The sequence below is a fragment of the Pelodiscus sinensis genome, unplaced genomic scaffold (assembly GCF_049634645.1).
Source record: "Pelodiscus sinensis isolate JC-2024 unplaced genomic scaffold, ASM4963464v1 ctg35, whole genome shotgun sequence".
Classification (NCBI taxonomy): domain Eukaryota; kingdom Metazoa; phylum Chordata; order Testudines; family Trionychidae; genus Pelodiscus; species Pelodiscus sinensis.
The window spans coordinates 3,809,822-3,824,384 of record NW_027465908.1 but is presented as its reverse complement, the minus strand read 5'-3'; the positions used below and the strand labels follow the sequence as shown (position 1 = coordinate 3,824,384).

The 14,563-nt window shown below is 44.7% G+C and overlaps 1 protein-coding gene across 1 annotated transcript in view; it reads left to right on the top strand.

Moving 5' to 3' along the window:
• The first annotated feature begins 459 nt into the window (after positions 1-459).
• LOC102444253 (cytotoxic and regulatory T cell molecule) overlaps positions 460-14,563 on the top strand; it is a 28,593-nt gene continuing 14,489 nt past the window's right edge. The window contains exons 1-3 of the mRNA XM_075916487.1: positions 460-854; positions 7,733-7,879; positions 11,136-11,288. Coding sequence (XP_075772602.1) covers positions 806-854; positions 7,733-7,879; positions 11,136-11,288 — 349 coding nt within the window. The 5' untranslated portion in view covers positions 460-805. The remainder of the gene's footprint in view (positions 855-7,732; positions 7,880-11,135; positions 11,289-14,563) is intronic.

Below are 14,563 nucleotides of genomic sequence, written 5' to 3'. Positions count from 1 at the left end.
TCCCAAAGTTCACCATTTTGAAAATCTTCGAATCTGAGAGCTTTTGAATTTTCCACTAAGCACCCACCTGCCCCTTGTGGCACCTACATAGAGTTAAAAATTGAGCCCTAATCCCTAGCTCACACAGGGGAGCCTGGGGTAGAACCAGGAATTGAAACCAGTTCTAAGGCTTAATCACCTGACCATCCTTCCTCAAATGCCAATCCTTCACTGCCAGACTCCCAGGAGGATTCCTTCTGCTGAAACTTCTTGACACCTCTTAATGCTCCTCTCAGCATAGGTGCTAGAGGTAGGGGTGCTGTGGCTGCCGCACCCCCTGTCCTGAAGTGGTTCCCATCATATTCCAGGTGTATAGTTCGGTTCAATGGCTCGCCACAACTCCACTGCATATTTTTTTCCAGTAGCTATGCCTTCCAGGACTCATTTCTTTTTATCATTGCCCCCCTCGCCTGCTATGCTTCTTTTCCCACAGAGCATAAGTGGGATGCAGCCCCTATGACATTTGAGTTCAAGTGGGCACATAGTCATAGACTCTAGCACCCGTCAACCCACGGTTTAATAATTTTAGAACACATGGGGTCACACGGCGTTCTCTCCATTGGTCACAGCTGAGGAAAACCCTCAGCAAGAAGACATGATGGTAGGTGGGAGCAGCAGAAGAGGAAGAGGGAGGCAGTGACATTGGGGCGGATGAAGTCACGGCAGCCCTGCTCCTCACCCCGTTGAAAAGGAATCGACTGCAAGTCTGAGCTTCTAAAGTGAAGAGGAAGTTGGAGCAGCATAGCAGACGGGCTATATTTACAAGATGACTTTCACCACCGTGCTGTGTATCGTGGCTTTGTTACCGCTGCAAGGTAAGAGACATTAATTGCATTGTTGCCTGGCTTAAAAGATTTTAAACTACGTTATTTTGTTTACAAAACTTCACTGCATCACTTGCCAGAATGCTTTTGATTATGAGCTGCATTGCACCATTGTCACCAAGCCTTTCTGTACCTAAGGGCTACTCAGTCCTGGTTAATGGTTAAACCCAAAGAGAATCATTTGCCCTACAGGTCTTGGAAACACAGTATAGAGGTCAGAGGGTTCTGGCTCACAAATGGGCCTTACATGATTTACGTCTCGCCATTCGCCTACCTGTAAAATAGGGCAAAAAGCAGCTACCTTGCAGGTGAACAAGGCTAGGTTACCCTAGCAGCACATATTTAGAGAGTGCTTTGAGAACACAGCTCACCATATGAAGACTTGGTATTAATACTCTTACTGCAGAATGTAGACCTATTTCACATGTTGTTCACCTGCCTCCCATCACTCTCACACACCAGCATGGGTGCAAGAATTGCCCGTGGACATATCAAATAATGACCACATTTAAACAAAGGCCAATGCAAGTCAATAACTTGCATTGAAGGACACGGACAGGTTCCATTCCTGATCCATGCTTGACCGCAACAGTGACTTCTGTAGAAGCCCCAATAGCACAGTCTTTCCCCCCTTCTTGACAAAGATACAAGAGCAGAAACTGCAGTAAGGTCTCATTTACTAAGACTTTGGTAATAGTGCAAAAGACGCTGCCATGCAAGTATGTTGTGAATCTGAGTCCAGACATAAGCAAACAGATAAAATGCACTTTACATTACACCATCCTTGCAGTGCTGGGGCATTATTATTGCTTGTGCTTGTTCACTAAATGCTGACTTTTAAAACTGGCCATTTTTATCTTAAATTAAATAGATACGGTTATCTTAGTATTTGCAGTGCTCCTACTTAACCCTAGGGAACACCTAGGGAATACAGGGAATCCTGAGATCTGACTATTAAGTTATTACCTAAGGCAGTGGGCAAGCTTTTGGGGCTAACTACTACTTGGGAATTTGCAAAAATCCTGTTATACTTTCCCAGGTGTCAGGGAAGGGAGGTTCTGCTGTACAAAGAAGTCAGAAGCAGAACCTCGTGTATTCTGGGGTTATTAAATTTGCCACAGAATTCACTCCCTGCTGCAGAGTTGTGCGCCAGAATCTCACTTTTCTTTGTAAATGCTATTTCTGGCCTTGCTGTTAATCAAGATAATGTTGAAAACATGAACTGAATGTTGGCTGTGGCTGAGATTTCTGTATGAATCTGAGGACAATTTGAAACAATAGCCCAGAGAGCTCCATTCATCCCAATCCTGATGCCTCTTGCTCTCCAGTTTTCCCCAGGGGGAGGAATGGATTGTACTCCAGCACATGGTCTCTGTGTTGTTCTGTGGAACAGGGCTGGTGACCAGCTAGCAACCAGGGAATTGGCATAGGTACATAAATTGGGTTTCCCAAAGAGGCGTCTGCCAAAGCCCAGATGGCTGAGGTGCTGAGCGACTGGAACTGGCTGCCAAATTCACACCTTGCACCCTAAAAACGAATCCACACGTTTTACATCAATAAACATGCAATGACGAGTCACAACTGAATGTGTTTGCATGAGGGTTGGAAGGAAGATGGGAACAAAGGTGACTGAATAAATTCACATTACCTCAGTATTGAGGCTGTTGTGGCAGTTGGTCCCCGTGTGCCTATAGATATTAATGAGGTGACTTGATTCCCAACTTCTCTAGAGCATGGTGCAACCCTGATGGGGTAGGACTGCCAAGAACTCCCTATTGGACAGTGTGTTGGGAGCACTCACCGAAAAGAACAGTTCAGCCATTCATGAGGGGAAAGCAAGTAAGATAATATGACAGAACAACATATGCAGATAATACCTTCTGCTTTCCCACCAGCCCTGTTTCCCCCCCCCCCCCCCCCCCGGCAGCTCCAAATCCCCATGGATTAATTTCCACAGGGCTGGATGAAAGAACAATGCTGCAGAAAGGTCCTTTCCTCCCATTCATAGAGATGGAGGAGACAAAATACGGTCTCTGACTCCCACGGCATAATTCAGCATAACCTAGAGATTGCTTTAGTTTTCTCCAGGTACCAATTGCTCCAGGGGGTCTTTGGATCTTTTGGGAATCAATGAAGCACAGAGATGACCCCGATTCCATCCCCTACACTGTCCATAGGGAATGGGGGTCACGCAAATATCTCCCTATACAATCAAAACTTGCGTGTGTCCAGCTACAATGGCTTTAGGAACCGTGCAATGCTGCCCCCGGACAGGGAGGAAAATTCAGCCCATGAGTCATGCTGGTGGACATCCCAGTGTCTCACATGGAAAGTCTGTGTGTGTTCAGTTCAAGGGTTAAGTCTATTTTTTTTAAACGTGCTTTCCTATTTAGAGTCTAGTTTCTCTCACCTCAAAGAGTGTGAGCTGACAGACCCCCCACGCCAATGTCAGTGACAGGAAATAGTAAAGATGCAGAAAGGCCCTGTGGAAAACCACAGCCAGGGCTACTTCAGCTACTCTAACAAGCTGAACCTGGTGACGCACTTTATAGAAGAAAGTGCAGGAGCTTCACAAAAGGAATGTTTTCTTTTGCCACCCAGTCTGGGGCAATCACCTCCCAGAGCCACGAAACCTAGAGAACCAGCTCCTTGTTATTGCCATCTTATAAGGATCCTTTTATGTTTCAAACCCAATTTAATACTGGGCGATGGAAATATCAAAAGTAACGCGTAGACAAATGCAAGGCTGAGACACTTAAATAGAGCCTAAATTGCTAGCAAAGAGAAACACCAACAGCACCAACTTTTTCCTCAATCATAATTTCTTGTGTTCCTTTTCTTGGGATAGTTTTGGTCTCTGTGCTCTATAGAGATGTTAAAATGGCTAAAAGAAAGCACAGTGTACTTAACGTTGTCACTATCTGCTTGTCTCCTACAAAGGCATCTATTAAACAGCCTTGGTCATTATCGTTTGGGAAGTAAACTCAGCAGCTAAAAAAATCACATCTGTTGAATCACGTGAACTGAATAATTTGCCCGTGTGTCATGATAGTGCTGAATAATGGGGAAAGAATTAGAATTTACAAACCCATCCCAATTTATAGATTCCACAATAAGGGACCATTGTGTCCCACCTCGCCTGAGCTCCTGCTCACGGGTGATAGGAGTTTCTTGAATTTATTGCTGCTTCAAGACCAGTAGCTATGGTTGGGTTCTCACACTGGTGAAAATCAGGAGTAACGCCACTGAAGTCAGCAGCATTTCTCTGAATAAAACAATATAAGCAAGAGAAAACTCAGCCCCCGTATCTTCTTACAATCAACAATTAATAGGACTGTTTGGAGAGGACAAACGATTGGCTTGCACTGGATGGCTACGTCTACACGGGCACCCTTTTCCGGAAATGCTTAAAACGGAACAGTTTTCTGTTATAAGTATTTCCGGAAAAAGAGCGTCTACATTGGCAGGATGCTTTTCCAGAAAAGCACTTTTTCCGGGACTACTTTTACCCGAACAGGAGCAGCATAGTTTTTCCGGAAAAACACTGACAATTTTACAGTAGATCATCATTGCTTTTCCAGAAAAGCAAGCGGCCAGTGTAGACAGCTGGCAAGTTATTCCGGAAAAGCGGCTGCTTTTCCGGAATAAGTGGCCAGTGTAGACACAGCCGATAAGTCACTCCTTCATGTGCAAGGAAAAGCTCAGTGCTTGCTGGTTTTGTCCAGGGTACACTGCAAAGTTGTGTCCTGGACAGTAAGGGCCCCATTGATACAAAAAACCAAAGTTGCTTCCAGCTCAGTTTTCACTGATCTACTCTGGGGACGAAGTTTGCTTTCCATGAGAGCTCCCAGCTACGTGGTTAACCATTACCCTCTGCCTGGGCGATGCTGAATTAGGACGGAGTGGAACATAGATGACAGATTTCCACATCTATGACCTCCCAACAGTGAGCCCAATCTTGCTGTCACTGAAGTCAGTAGAAAACCTCCTGTTGCCTTTAGTAGCCAAGAACCCAAGATAGCCATTTTTAATTCTTTTAAGAAAATAAAATGTTTCCTATTTATGCAACCCAGGCAGATTCACTACCACAACACTCTCACCCTCTGGCAAACAACTTGCTGCAGGCAGCTACTTTTAAAAAACCCGGATAAGTACATTCCCTTAACTGCCTGTTCACTTAGCTCTGACACAGATACTGCTGTTGGCAATTTCTCCAACACATCTGGAGAAGGCCAAAAAACATTTAGGGCCATTTTCACACAGTATGTTATCTATCTCAGCATGATCAATTCCAGCTGGAAAAGAAACTAACTTTATTGCTGCACTATAAAATAATCTGAGAGGGGAGAATGCAATTTCTTTTTAGTCAGATATGTTTGGCTAGATCCTCATATACTGACTTCAGTGAAGCACAGTACCAATTTACTGCAACTGAAGAGCTAGATCTTTGAATATAAAAGGGTTGATTATTCAGGGGTGCTGAGTAGTGTTCCCTGTAAGCTGAGTGCTTGGACAGCCAGCCAGGAGAGATTCAGGTGCTGCCCAGCTGATTAGCATTGTGCCCACAGCAGGTAGCACTTGTTTCTACTGGTGGTGCACATCTGCACATACTTTGGTGCATGTAACAAAAGTCATTCTACACATATATGGAATAATTAGAGGGAACATTGGTACAGAGCACCCACAGCTATTATTAATTTCAACTGGAGTTGTGAGTGCTCACCATTTCTGAAAATTGGGCACAATAGCGTAGGGATGTCATCATATAGACCAGTGTTTCTGAAAGTGTTCTGTGGAACCACTCTCAGAAACACATTAAGTGGCCTCCCCAGTTTATTTACCAGCGGCATGGCCAATGGAAGCCTCGTGGCTCCCTTTGGCTCCGTTTCGCCCTTTGCAGCCAAGGGGAGCTGCGAGAAGCGGTGGCCCAGCCCATATCGCTTCCCACGACTCCCCTTGGCTGCAAAAGACAAAACGGATCCGCGAGGCTCCGTGGCTATGGCGCCGGTAAATAAACAAACCGCAGCAGCCAGTTAATGTGTTTCTGAGAGTGATTCTGTGGAACACTTTCAGAAACACTGGTTTAGACGACTACAGGATTAACGATAAGCTTAAGCTAATCGGTTAATCTTGTCAACTAAACGCATTCCCCCTCCACACACACACTGCTTCTGATAGAGAGGCAGCAGCCAGAGGGTGAAGGGGGGGGCAGGCTAGACCCAACAGGCAGGGTAGCCGGCTTTCAAGGCAACTCCCCACATGGATAGGCTCCCACAGACCCACCTGTCTTCCTTGCTGCTTCCTACAGACACTGCTAGGGGGAGGAGGCTGGCTTAAAAGCCAATTCCCTCCAGCACTTGCTCTGCGGTCCCTCCTGCTCCTGCCCTCCCCCCCTCCCCGCACTGCTGTCTCTATCACTGAGCTCACCGCTGACAGGGGCTGCCCCATGGGATGCAGAGCAGCCTCTGTCCGCGAGGAGCTCGGACCCCCCCATGGATAGGGGCTGCTGCAACCCCACGCTGCTGCTTCTGTATCAGAGGTAGCAGCGCGGGGCGGCAGGCAGGGTGGTAGCCCGATCAGCCTGTAGCTTGGGCCGGCTCTGGCGGCAGGCAGCCGGGCTGCCAAGAGGGCGAGTTTTTAAACTGGCTCCCTCCCAAGGACCAGCTCTCACCTGGCACCCCACGCTGCTGCCTCTAGTGCAGGGTGGCGGAGGGCTTCCCCCGGAGGGGGGCTGCGAGCACACTGGCTGCCAGTACGCCCGTGGGGACCATCGAATAGTCGCGTAACCACTAAAATGTCATGCGGCTACACGACTATCAATGACATGCGATCTAACATCTCTACAATGACAGGCAATGGGAATATAGCGCTTCGATCTTACAGTCATTTACACAACTCTGGCCAAGGCTGGTCACTACAAAGCTCTGTGCACGGATTCATCGATTTCTCCTATTATTGGCTCTTTGATAGCTTGTGTGAAATAAACTGAGAGGCCCATTTGTGGTAAACAGGTGTGCAACACTACAAACCATTGCCACACGCATCAGTCCCATGGGGAGTCTCAGTAGAGCATCCCAAGATCAAACAGGTCATAACGCAGAATGCTCTTCTCATCCACAAATGAACTTCAGGCTACCCATGGGAGGGCTGTGGAAAGATGGCTGTGTGAGTAAGGCTGCAGGCTAAGGCTCTCAAGACGTGCTCAATTTTGAGTTCTGCCACAGACACTGAGCCCAGTAGCCTCAAAGACATTTAGAAAATTGATTTTAATGGAATTTAGGCACCTAAATACTTTTAAATCTGGACTGGAGTGTTTTTACGCCTCCCCTCCCACTTTGTAACATGTGGATAATGCCACTTCCCTGCCTGACAGGAACACTGAGGGGATAAATATACTTATAACACTGAAGTCTACAGGTACCTACAGCAGTTGAAGGCCACAGGGGCACCTCGATTAGATCAAGTGGCACATCCGTGGAACGAGGAAGAATACCATGCCATTGTCCATCCTGAATAGTAATAGAGAGGTAGCCGTGTTAGTCTGATCTTGCTAAAACAAAAGGAAAAACTATGCATGCAAGACTAACAAGATGGTTTAATAGATGATGAGCTTTCATGGGCCAGACAAGTGGGTCTGGGGCCTGTCTACAGGAGGAAATTTACCATATAACTTGCAGTGTGGACACATGAGTGTATCTACATGGGGAGTTATATTGCTGTAAATGTACAATTGTATCAGTGCAGTTATGCTGGTAAGTTATGCTGTAGACAAGTCTTTTTCAAAAAAGCAGCAGGCTGGGGTATTGCACTGTGGGGAAATGCTCTCAGTTTGCCTCACATCACGTTTCACAACTGTTTTTCTTCGGCAGGGGATTTTCAAGAGGTTCACACTGAAACTGTCACTGTGGAGGAAGGGCAGGATTTAAGCCTACCCTGTGCTTTTCCCAGGGGCCACGAATTTGCCCTGGAATGGGTAAACCCTCGGGGGTTTATTATTTTTCTAAACAACAATCGAGGTAAGTGTCAAAACCTGCACCCCGGGTACTTTCCATTTGGTAGGAGAGGGTCATTCATAGGTGGACTTTTTATCTCCCACATACTGCAAGATCTGACTCACCTACAGGCCCCCCGTTAGAGTGTTTATGAATTCAGTCACTTTCCTACAGGAAGTTGATTAAATGGAAACCCCACCAGAGTGGTTTGTAAGCAGGGCCTCAGGCAACCAACGGTATTTACCACTAACACCATCATCCCAGCTCAAAACCCGCCCCTGTCTGAAGGGACCTGAACATGCTGCAGATTGTGTCTGATTTAGCTGAGCTAGAAGGTTCCAAGTGTTCCTTGCTTAAGAATCCACATTGGTTTTTTACTTATTAAAAAAGCAACTCTTTTGAGAAGAAGCTTGTGAACGTTATAGCCATGGAGATAGTTAACTAATGCGGACATGCCCATATTTACTGCTACCTCGTTGTCCTCCCCCCACATCTGTCTGGCCCCCAGTTCCACCTTGTCTCTCCTTAGACTGGGAGCTCTGTGGGACAGGGAAGGTCTTTGTTTTATGTATTTGTACAGAGCCTAGCATAGTGACTTAGGACTGCTGGGTTCACTGAAAACAACTGGAATCCAGCACCCAACTCCCACTGAAATTCAGCATAAACTGAGGATCCAACCCCAATAGGTTGAGAATTTTGGCTAAAATCATCAGCAATATGACAGGTGAATGGACAACTGCAAAATATTGAATAAATTTGCTGAAAAATATATTTGTCAGATAATATATTCAATACATTTTGCAAACATTTCCAAAAGAAATACCCTGTTAACCTTTTAAATATCACCATCATTATTATTTATTATGATGATTTATTCATTTATTACTATCTTAGCTCATAAATCACATACATGCTTTTGTAATTTTTGTCCAATTCAATTTTCCAATCTCAAAGGGGTGTGATAGTAGTTTAGGATGGAAGATCACCCTAGGAATCTAGAAACCCAGCTCTTCAGCTAGAGTCAGTCCGTATAACTTCACTGAAGTCAGTAAAAAAACATTGATAATATTGCACCAGCTGAGAATTTGACCCACAGTCTATTCCTCTGCTATGGCATGTGATAATCTCCTTACAGAGTGTATAATATTATGTTGTTATTAAACATGAGGGTTAGTGTTTGTAAAGTACTTGATAAGTCTAATATAACAGTATTTTTGCTTCCTCCCTCTTCCCCCCCCCCCCATGTTAGTGTAGAAACAAAACTTTATGCCAGGGTGGCAATGTTTTTCTGTGGGTCAGCAGCCCCCATCCCAAAAAAGGTTCACCATTATGCCATACGTGTGCATTTGCATTCTCAATCTTATCCCCATAAACCTCTGTTCAAAGAAGCAATATGACACATGGCTTAATGAATCCTTTCTTATTCCATATGTCAAAAACTAAACATCTAGGCTACGTCTACATTGGCCAGATTTTGCGCAAATACTTTTAACGCAAGAGTTTTTGCATTAAAGTATTTGTGCAAGAGAGCATCTACACTGGCATGTGCTTTTGCGCAAGAGCATCCGTGCCAGCGTAGACCCTCTCTTGTGCAAGAAAGCTCTGATGGCCATTTTAGCCATCGGGCTTTCTTGCGCAAGAAATATATGTTGCCTGTCTATACTGGCCTCTTGCGCAAGTGTAGAGGGCTTTTTCCTGAGCGGGAGCATCATAGTTCTTGTGCAAGAAGCACTGATTTCTTACATTAGAACGTCAGTGTTCTTGTGCAAGAACTCGTGGCCAGTGTTGACAGGCGGCAAGTTTTTGCGCAAAAGCAAGTGCTTTTGCGCAAAATCTTGCCAATGTAGACACAGCCCTAGTTTACACGAGAGTGATTTTTAAATTATTTTTTTCATAGTTAGTCCTGTCCAGAAATTAAAACATCTTCAATTCCATCGATCCCCTAAATATTTTTAAAGCCTTAAAAAGCCTCAGCTAAAAAAAATTGAAAACAAGTTTCTGAGATCTGTTACTCTTCCTAATGGACGGCCCATTTCCTCAATTTCAGTTCACTTTAAAGGCAGACCACTACTTTCTGTGTTGTGATTGTGGTGAGAGTGTATGTGACGGGCTTGATTCAACCCCAGGATTTTCATGGGTCACATAGGAGAAAGAGGGAAGGAACTTCTTGTAAGTCCTACAGAGATATGAATTGGCTAAGAGCTCTGGATATTCCAGGAAGGTGTCTCATTAAAGGACAACTAATTAGGCAAGACTCAGATAACACATTAATACTTCAGTGTGGAGCAGTAAGTAATTCCACTCCCATTTTAGAGATTGGGAAACAGGCCCAGCACTTTGAGATGGTGCATAAAGAAACACAGTGAGTCAGTCTCATAGGGGGACTAGAACCCCACTATCTGCAGTCCTAGCCCTATGTGCACTGTTTCATGGTACTGCCCCTTCCAGGGCATCGCTTCATAATCCTGCCAACTTTTCTTAAAATTTACCTGACTCAGAATTACCCAAATTACCAGTGTCGTTTAAGAGCCCCCCTAACAAACAGCAAGGAATTTAGTCTCACAACTCTCCCCGTGAGGCAGGGACGTTTTAGAGAAGCTGGTGTGGTTTAGTGGATGGTTCATGAGCCTGGTTCTAATCCCAGTTCTGCCTGGTGCCTGTCCTGGGGCAAAGCACTTCATCTCCCTGTGCCTCTATTTACCCATCCGCCCTTTCTCTGTCTTGTCTCTTTAAACTCTAAAACTTATTGGAGCAGAGAGGCTGTCTACTGTGTATCTCTACAGCAGCAAATACAATAAGGCTTCAGACTAGGATGGGGCCTGTAAGCACTACTGCACTGTAAATAAATAACATTAGCCCCACTTGACAGATGGGAAACTGAGGCAAAGAGATTTGTACAAGGTCACACAGGAAGTCTGTGGCAGAGCCAGGGATGGCACTGTAGTTTCCTGAGTGCAAGAACAAGGTTTTACCCACAAGCCCCACCTGCCTCTCAAACCAAACTTCTTTCTGAGCTTTAAAACACACAGGAAATGTTATGACTTTCCATCCACCCCACATATAAACCACTTTTAATTTACTGATATATCTCCCTATTTCCCAGATCCAGCTAAGAATGGCTAGCACTAGAACTGTTCATTAAAGATTGAGAGCAAATAAATGAAAAAGAATGTCATTTACACCTGACAAGTAGAGCCCATATCATTTGTTATCCCTTTGATTACCCATGTTGCTCGTATGTACCAATGCACTTAATATGCCATTCTTTCTCCACTTACAGGTTTAAAAGATGAAAGGTACAAGCTTATCCATTATTCAAAGAATAAATTATCTATCAGCCTCTCTAAGGTAACAATTCAGGATGAAGGCACATACAAATGCAACTGCTATGACAGAACAGTCAAAACCAAGGAAGTGAATGTTATTGTCTTAGGTGAGTTTCATTAAAGAAGCTACATTTTCATAAGTTTCTAATAAAATCCAAGCTCCTCCTACACTTTTGTTTCTGAATGAAGGGTATCCCCTTTTACTTTATTCTTTTTTAAATAATATGTTATGCTGGTGCAGCTAACAAGAGCTCTCTTGTTCCTTGTCTGTGAAGGAGTTAAACATTTAATGCATTTCGAACTGTATTATATACTATGCCAAACAGAGTTGTCAAATAAGGAATTTGTCCGAATTTAATTGTATTATTCAAATGTGTGTAGCAAGTATCTATCTCTGTTTTCCCGCAAGTTAGGTTGCCAACCAGCACACCAGAAAAAGACTATAACCATGTCCATCCTTTACTCTGCCTATTTATTCATGGCCAACTCCTGCTGTGGAGATATCTGAGCTGAAAGCTAACAGCTGAGCAAAGATCTAGTGATAAGCAACACACATACTTTCTTTCAGAGGACAGTGCTAAACAGTCAAAATTAGTGAAGAAGTATATATGCTTGTATATTGGGGTGGACAAGACGGCCTCTGTGGACCAGATCCAGACTGCCAAGCTGGTGGATCCAGCCCGTGGCCACCCTTCCTCTCTCCACCTCTAGGCTAATCGACACCTGGGGGTGGTGGGGCACGCAAAGCCTCCTCCCCCACCAGGGGCATGTGGCACCAGAGGGAAACAGCTGGAGATTCTCTCTAGGCACGGGGGCGGGGAGCAAAGATTTCATGCGCTCCCCCACCCCAGGCCAATCAGGGTCTGTGAGTGGGTGAGCACGAGAAGACTCCTGGCCCTGCCCCTTCTGCCTGAGGCCCCGCCCCTTCCGGGGCAACCCAAGGCCACTTCAAAAATTCATGAAGTGGCCCCCTTTTAAAGATTATTGCTCACCCCTGCTGTATATGTTTCAAAGAGGTAGCCGTGCTAGTTTGCTTCAGCAAAAACGAGTGCTCATTAACACAGTTGTAACAGTCCCATCTCTGTTGGCATGCCGTCTGATTCTTGCACTTCATGCATCTGACAAAGTGAACTGCAGCTCACAAAAGCTAAGGTGTGTCTAGACTACATGCCTCCGTCAACGGAGGCATGTAGATTAGCCAGATCGGCAGAGGGAAATGAAGCCGCGATTAAAATAATCGCGGCTTCATTTAAATTTAAATGGCTGCCCCGCTCTGCCGATCAGCTGTTTGTCGGCAGATCGGGGCAGTCTGGACGCGCCGCGCCGACAAAGAAGCCTTTCTTGATCGGCACAGGTATGCCTCGTGAAACCAGGTTTACCTGTGCCGATCAAGAAAGGCTTCTTTGTCGGCGCGTCGCGTCCAGACTGCCCCGATCTGCTGACAAACAGCTGATCGGCAGAGCGGGGCAGCCATTTAAATTTAAATGAAGCCGCGATTATTTTAATCGCGGCTTCATTTCCCTCTGCCGATCTGGCTAATCTACATGCCTCCGTCGACGGAGGCATGTAGTCTAGACACACCCCTAATGTCCTAATAAATTTGTTAGTCTTTAAGGTCCCACCAGACTCCTTGTTCTTGATGCGTGTTTATGTTCTTTAAAGATGGTTACACAGTTGCACCGTGTGTCCTTATTTTGTAATAAGTTCCAGTCAAGATTATTGTAAAGCAGATTTGAAACTGAACAAATTATGTTAACTAAGGCTGCAGACAGCTGCATATATTTTACAAGTTGAACCTGTCTAGTCCAGCAACATCCGTGGTCTGGCATGATGTTCGTTAGCCGGATGTCCACTTATCATAGGTGTGGCCAAGTTTTCTGCGGTCCCATCAAGTTTGTTTATAGCCACCAGTCCTGGCTCTCAGTGTTCTGTGCTGTTATTTAGCTCTAATTTACTCCTAAATGTCTTCTAAGAGCCCAGTAAGCAGTGGAAGCTTTGGTAATGCTGCTAGACAATATTGACCTCCTGTGGTTAGGCAAATTCTTTGGTTTGGCACCAGTCAGGTTCCAAGGATGTCAGACACAGAGATTTAACCTGCACTAATGTTAATGGTTTCATATGGCATTTCAAGTTCTTGGCATATACAAACATAAAAGATACCAAGTGTTCAAGATTCTGGAATAGCACTCAAATTGTATAGACCAGTGTTTCTTAAACTTTTTAAGATCGAGGAACATCAAATAATAATTTTTTTTTCATGAGGAACATCAAGGATTTTTTGTTGAGCAAAAAAAGGAGGGGGCGGGGGAGACAGGGAAAAGTTGTTGAGCCAAGAAAGAAAAAGCGATCGGGGGGAAAGTTATTGAGCAAAAAAAAAGGTTGCCTGCCCCTTTAAGGGCAGCCATTTTGAATTATGTTGTTGTCCGCAGCACACCTCCGACTGCCTCGCGGCATTCACCGGTGTGCCATGAAACACAGTTTAAGGAACACTGGTATAGACTGTTAAAAATGCAGGTGTTTCAGTTACTTAGGAGTAACTTAAAAAACAACAAATGGTCTGGTAGCACTTTATAGACTAACAAAACATGTAGATGATCTCATGAGTTTTCATGGGCACAGCCTACTTCTTCAGATGACCGGAGTTTTGAGTTTAGGATGTGCAGACCCAAAATAAATAGAGGAGGAAGGGGGGGGGGAGGAAAAAGAAGGAAGGGGGCATGAAACAAGGAGCAGAGGGTATGAAAATATCAAAGGGAAAAACAAGTAGGCAGAACTGATAATCTGTAAGCACCTGAAGATTGGATAGTTAAAAAGAAGCAGATTAGGATGCTACCAGACCATTTGTTGTTTTTTTAAGTTTATCCTGTACAGCAGTGTTTCTTAAACTTTTTAAGACCGAGGTACACCAAACAATAATTTTTTTTATGGAGAACACTAAGGATTTTTTTGTTGAGCAAAAAAAAAGGAGGCTTACCCCTTTAAGGGTGGCCATTTTGAATTCTGTTCTCTCCGCGGCACACCTCCAACTGTCTCGTGGCACACCAGTGTACCACAGAATACACTTTAAGAAATGCTGCTGTACAGACTAACTTGGCTACCCCCTGAAGCTTACTTAGGAGTGTTACCCAGACCTTGAGACTAATATAATTTGTGGTGAAGTAGGTTAAAAAGGTTGATTATTGATCCATTCATTGGGAAGGAGACTTTGGTCAATTGATACATAAGTAATTGACCAAATGGCCTTGTGATTTAGCTCTATATTGTTTTTTTCTCTGTTGTGTTCTCAACACTGATCACCAATTGGCACAAGTGAGACCCAATTCTGAGGGACTCTTGGTCAAAATCTAAATGAGATCACCTTCCCAAGAACCTGATTGGGCAG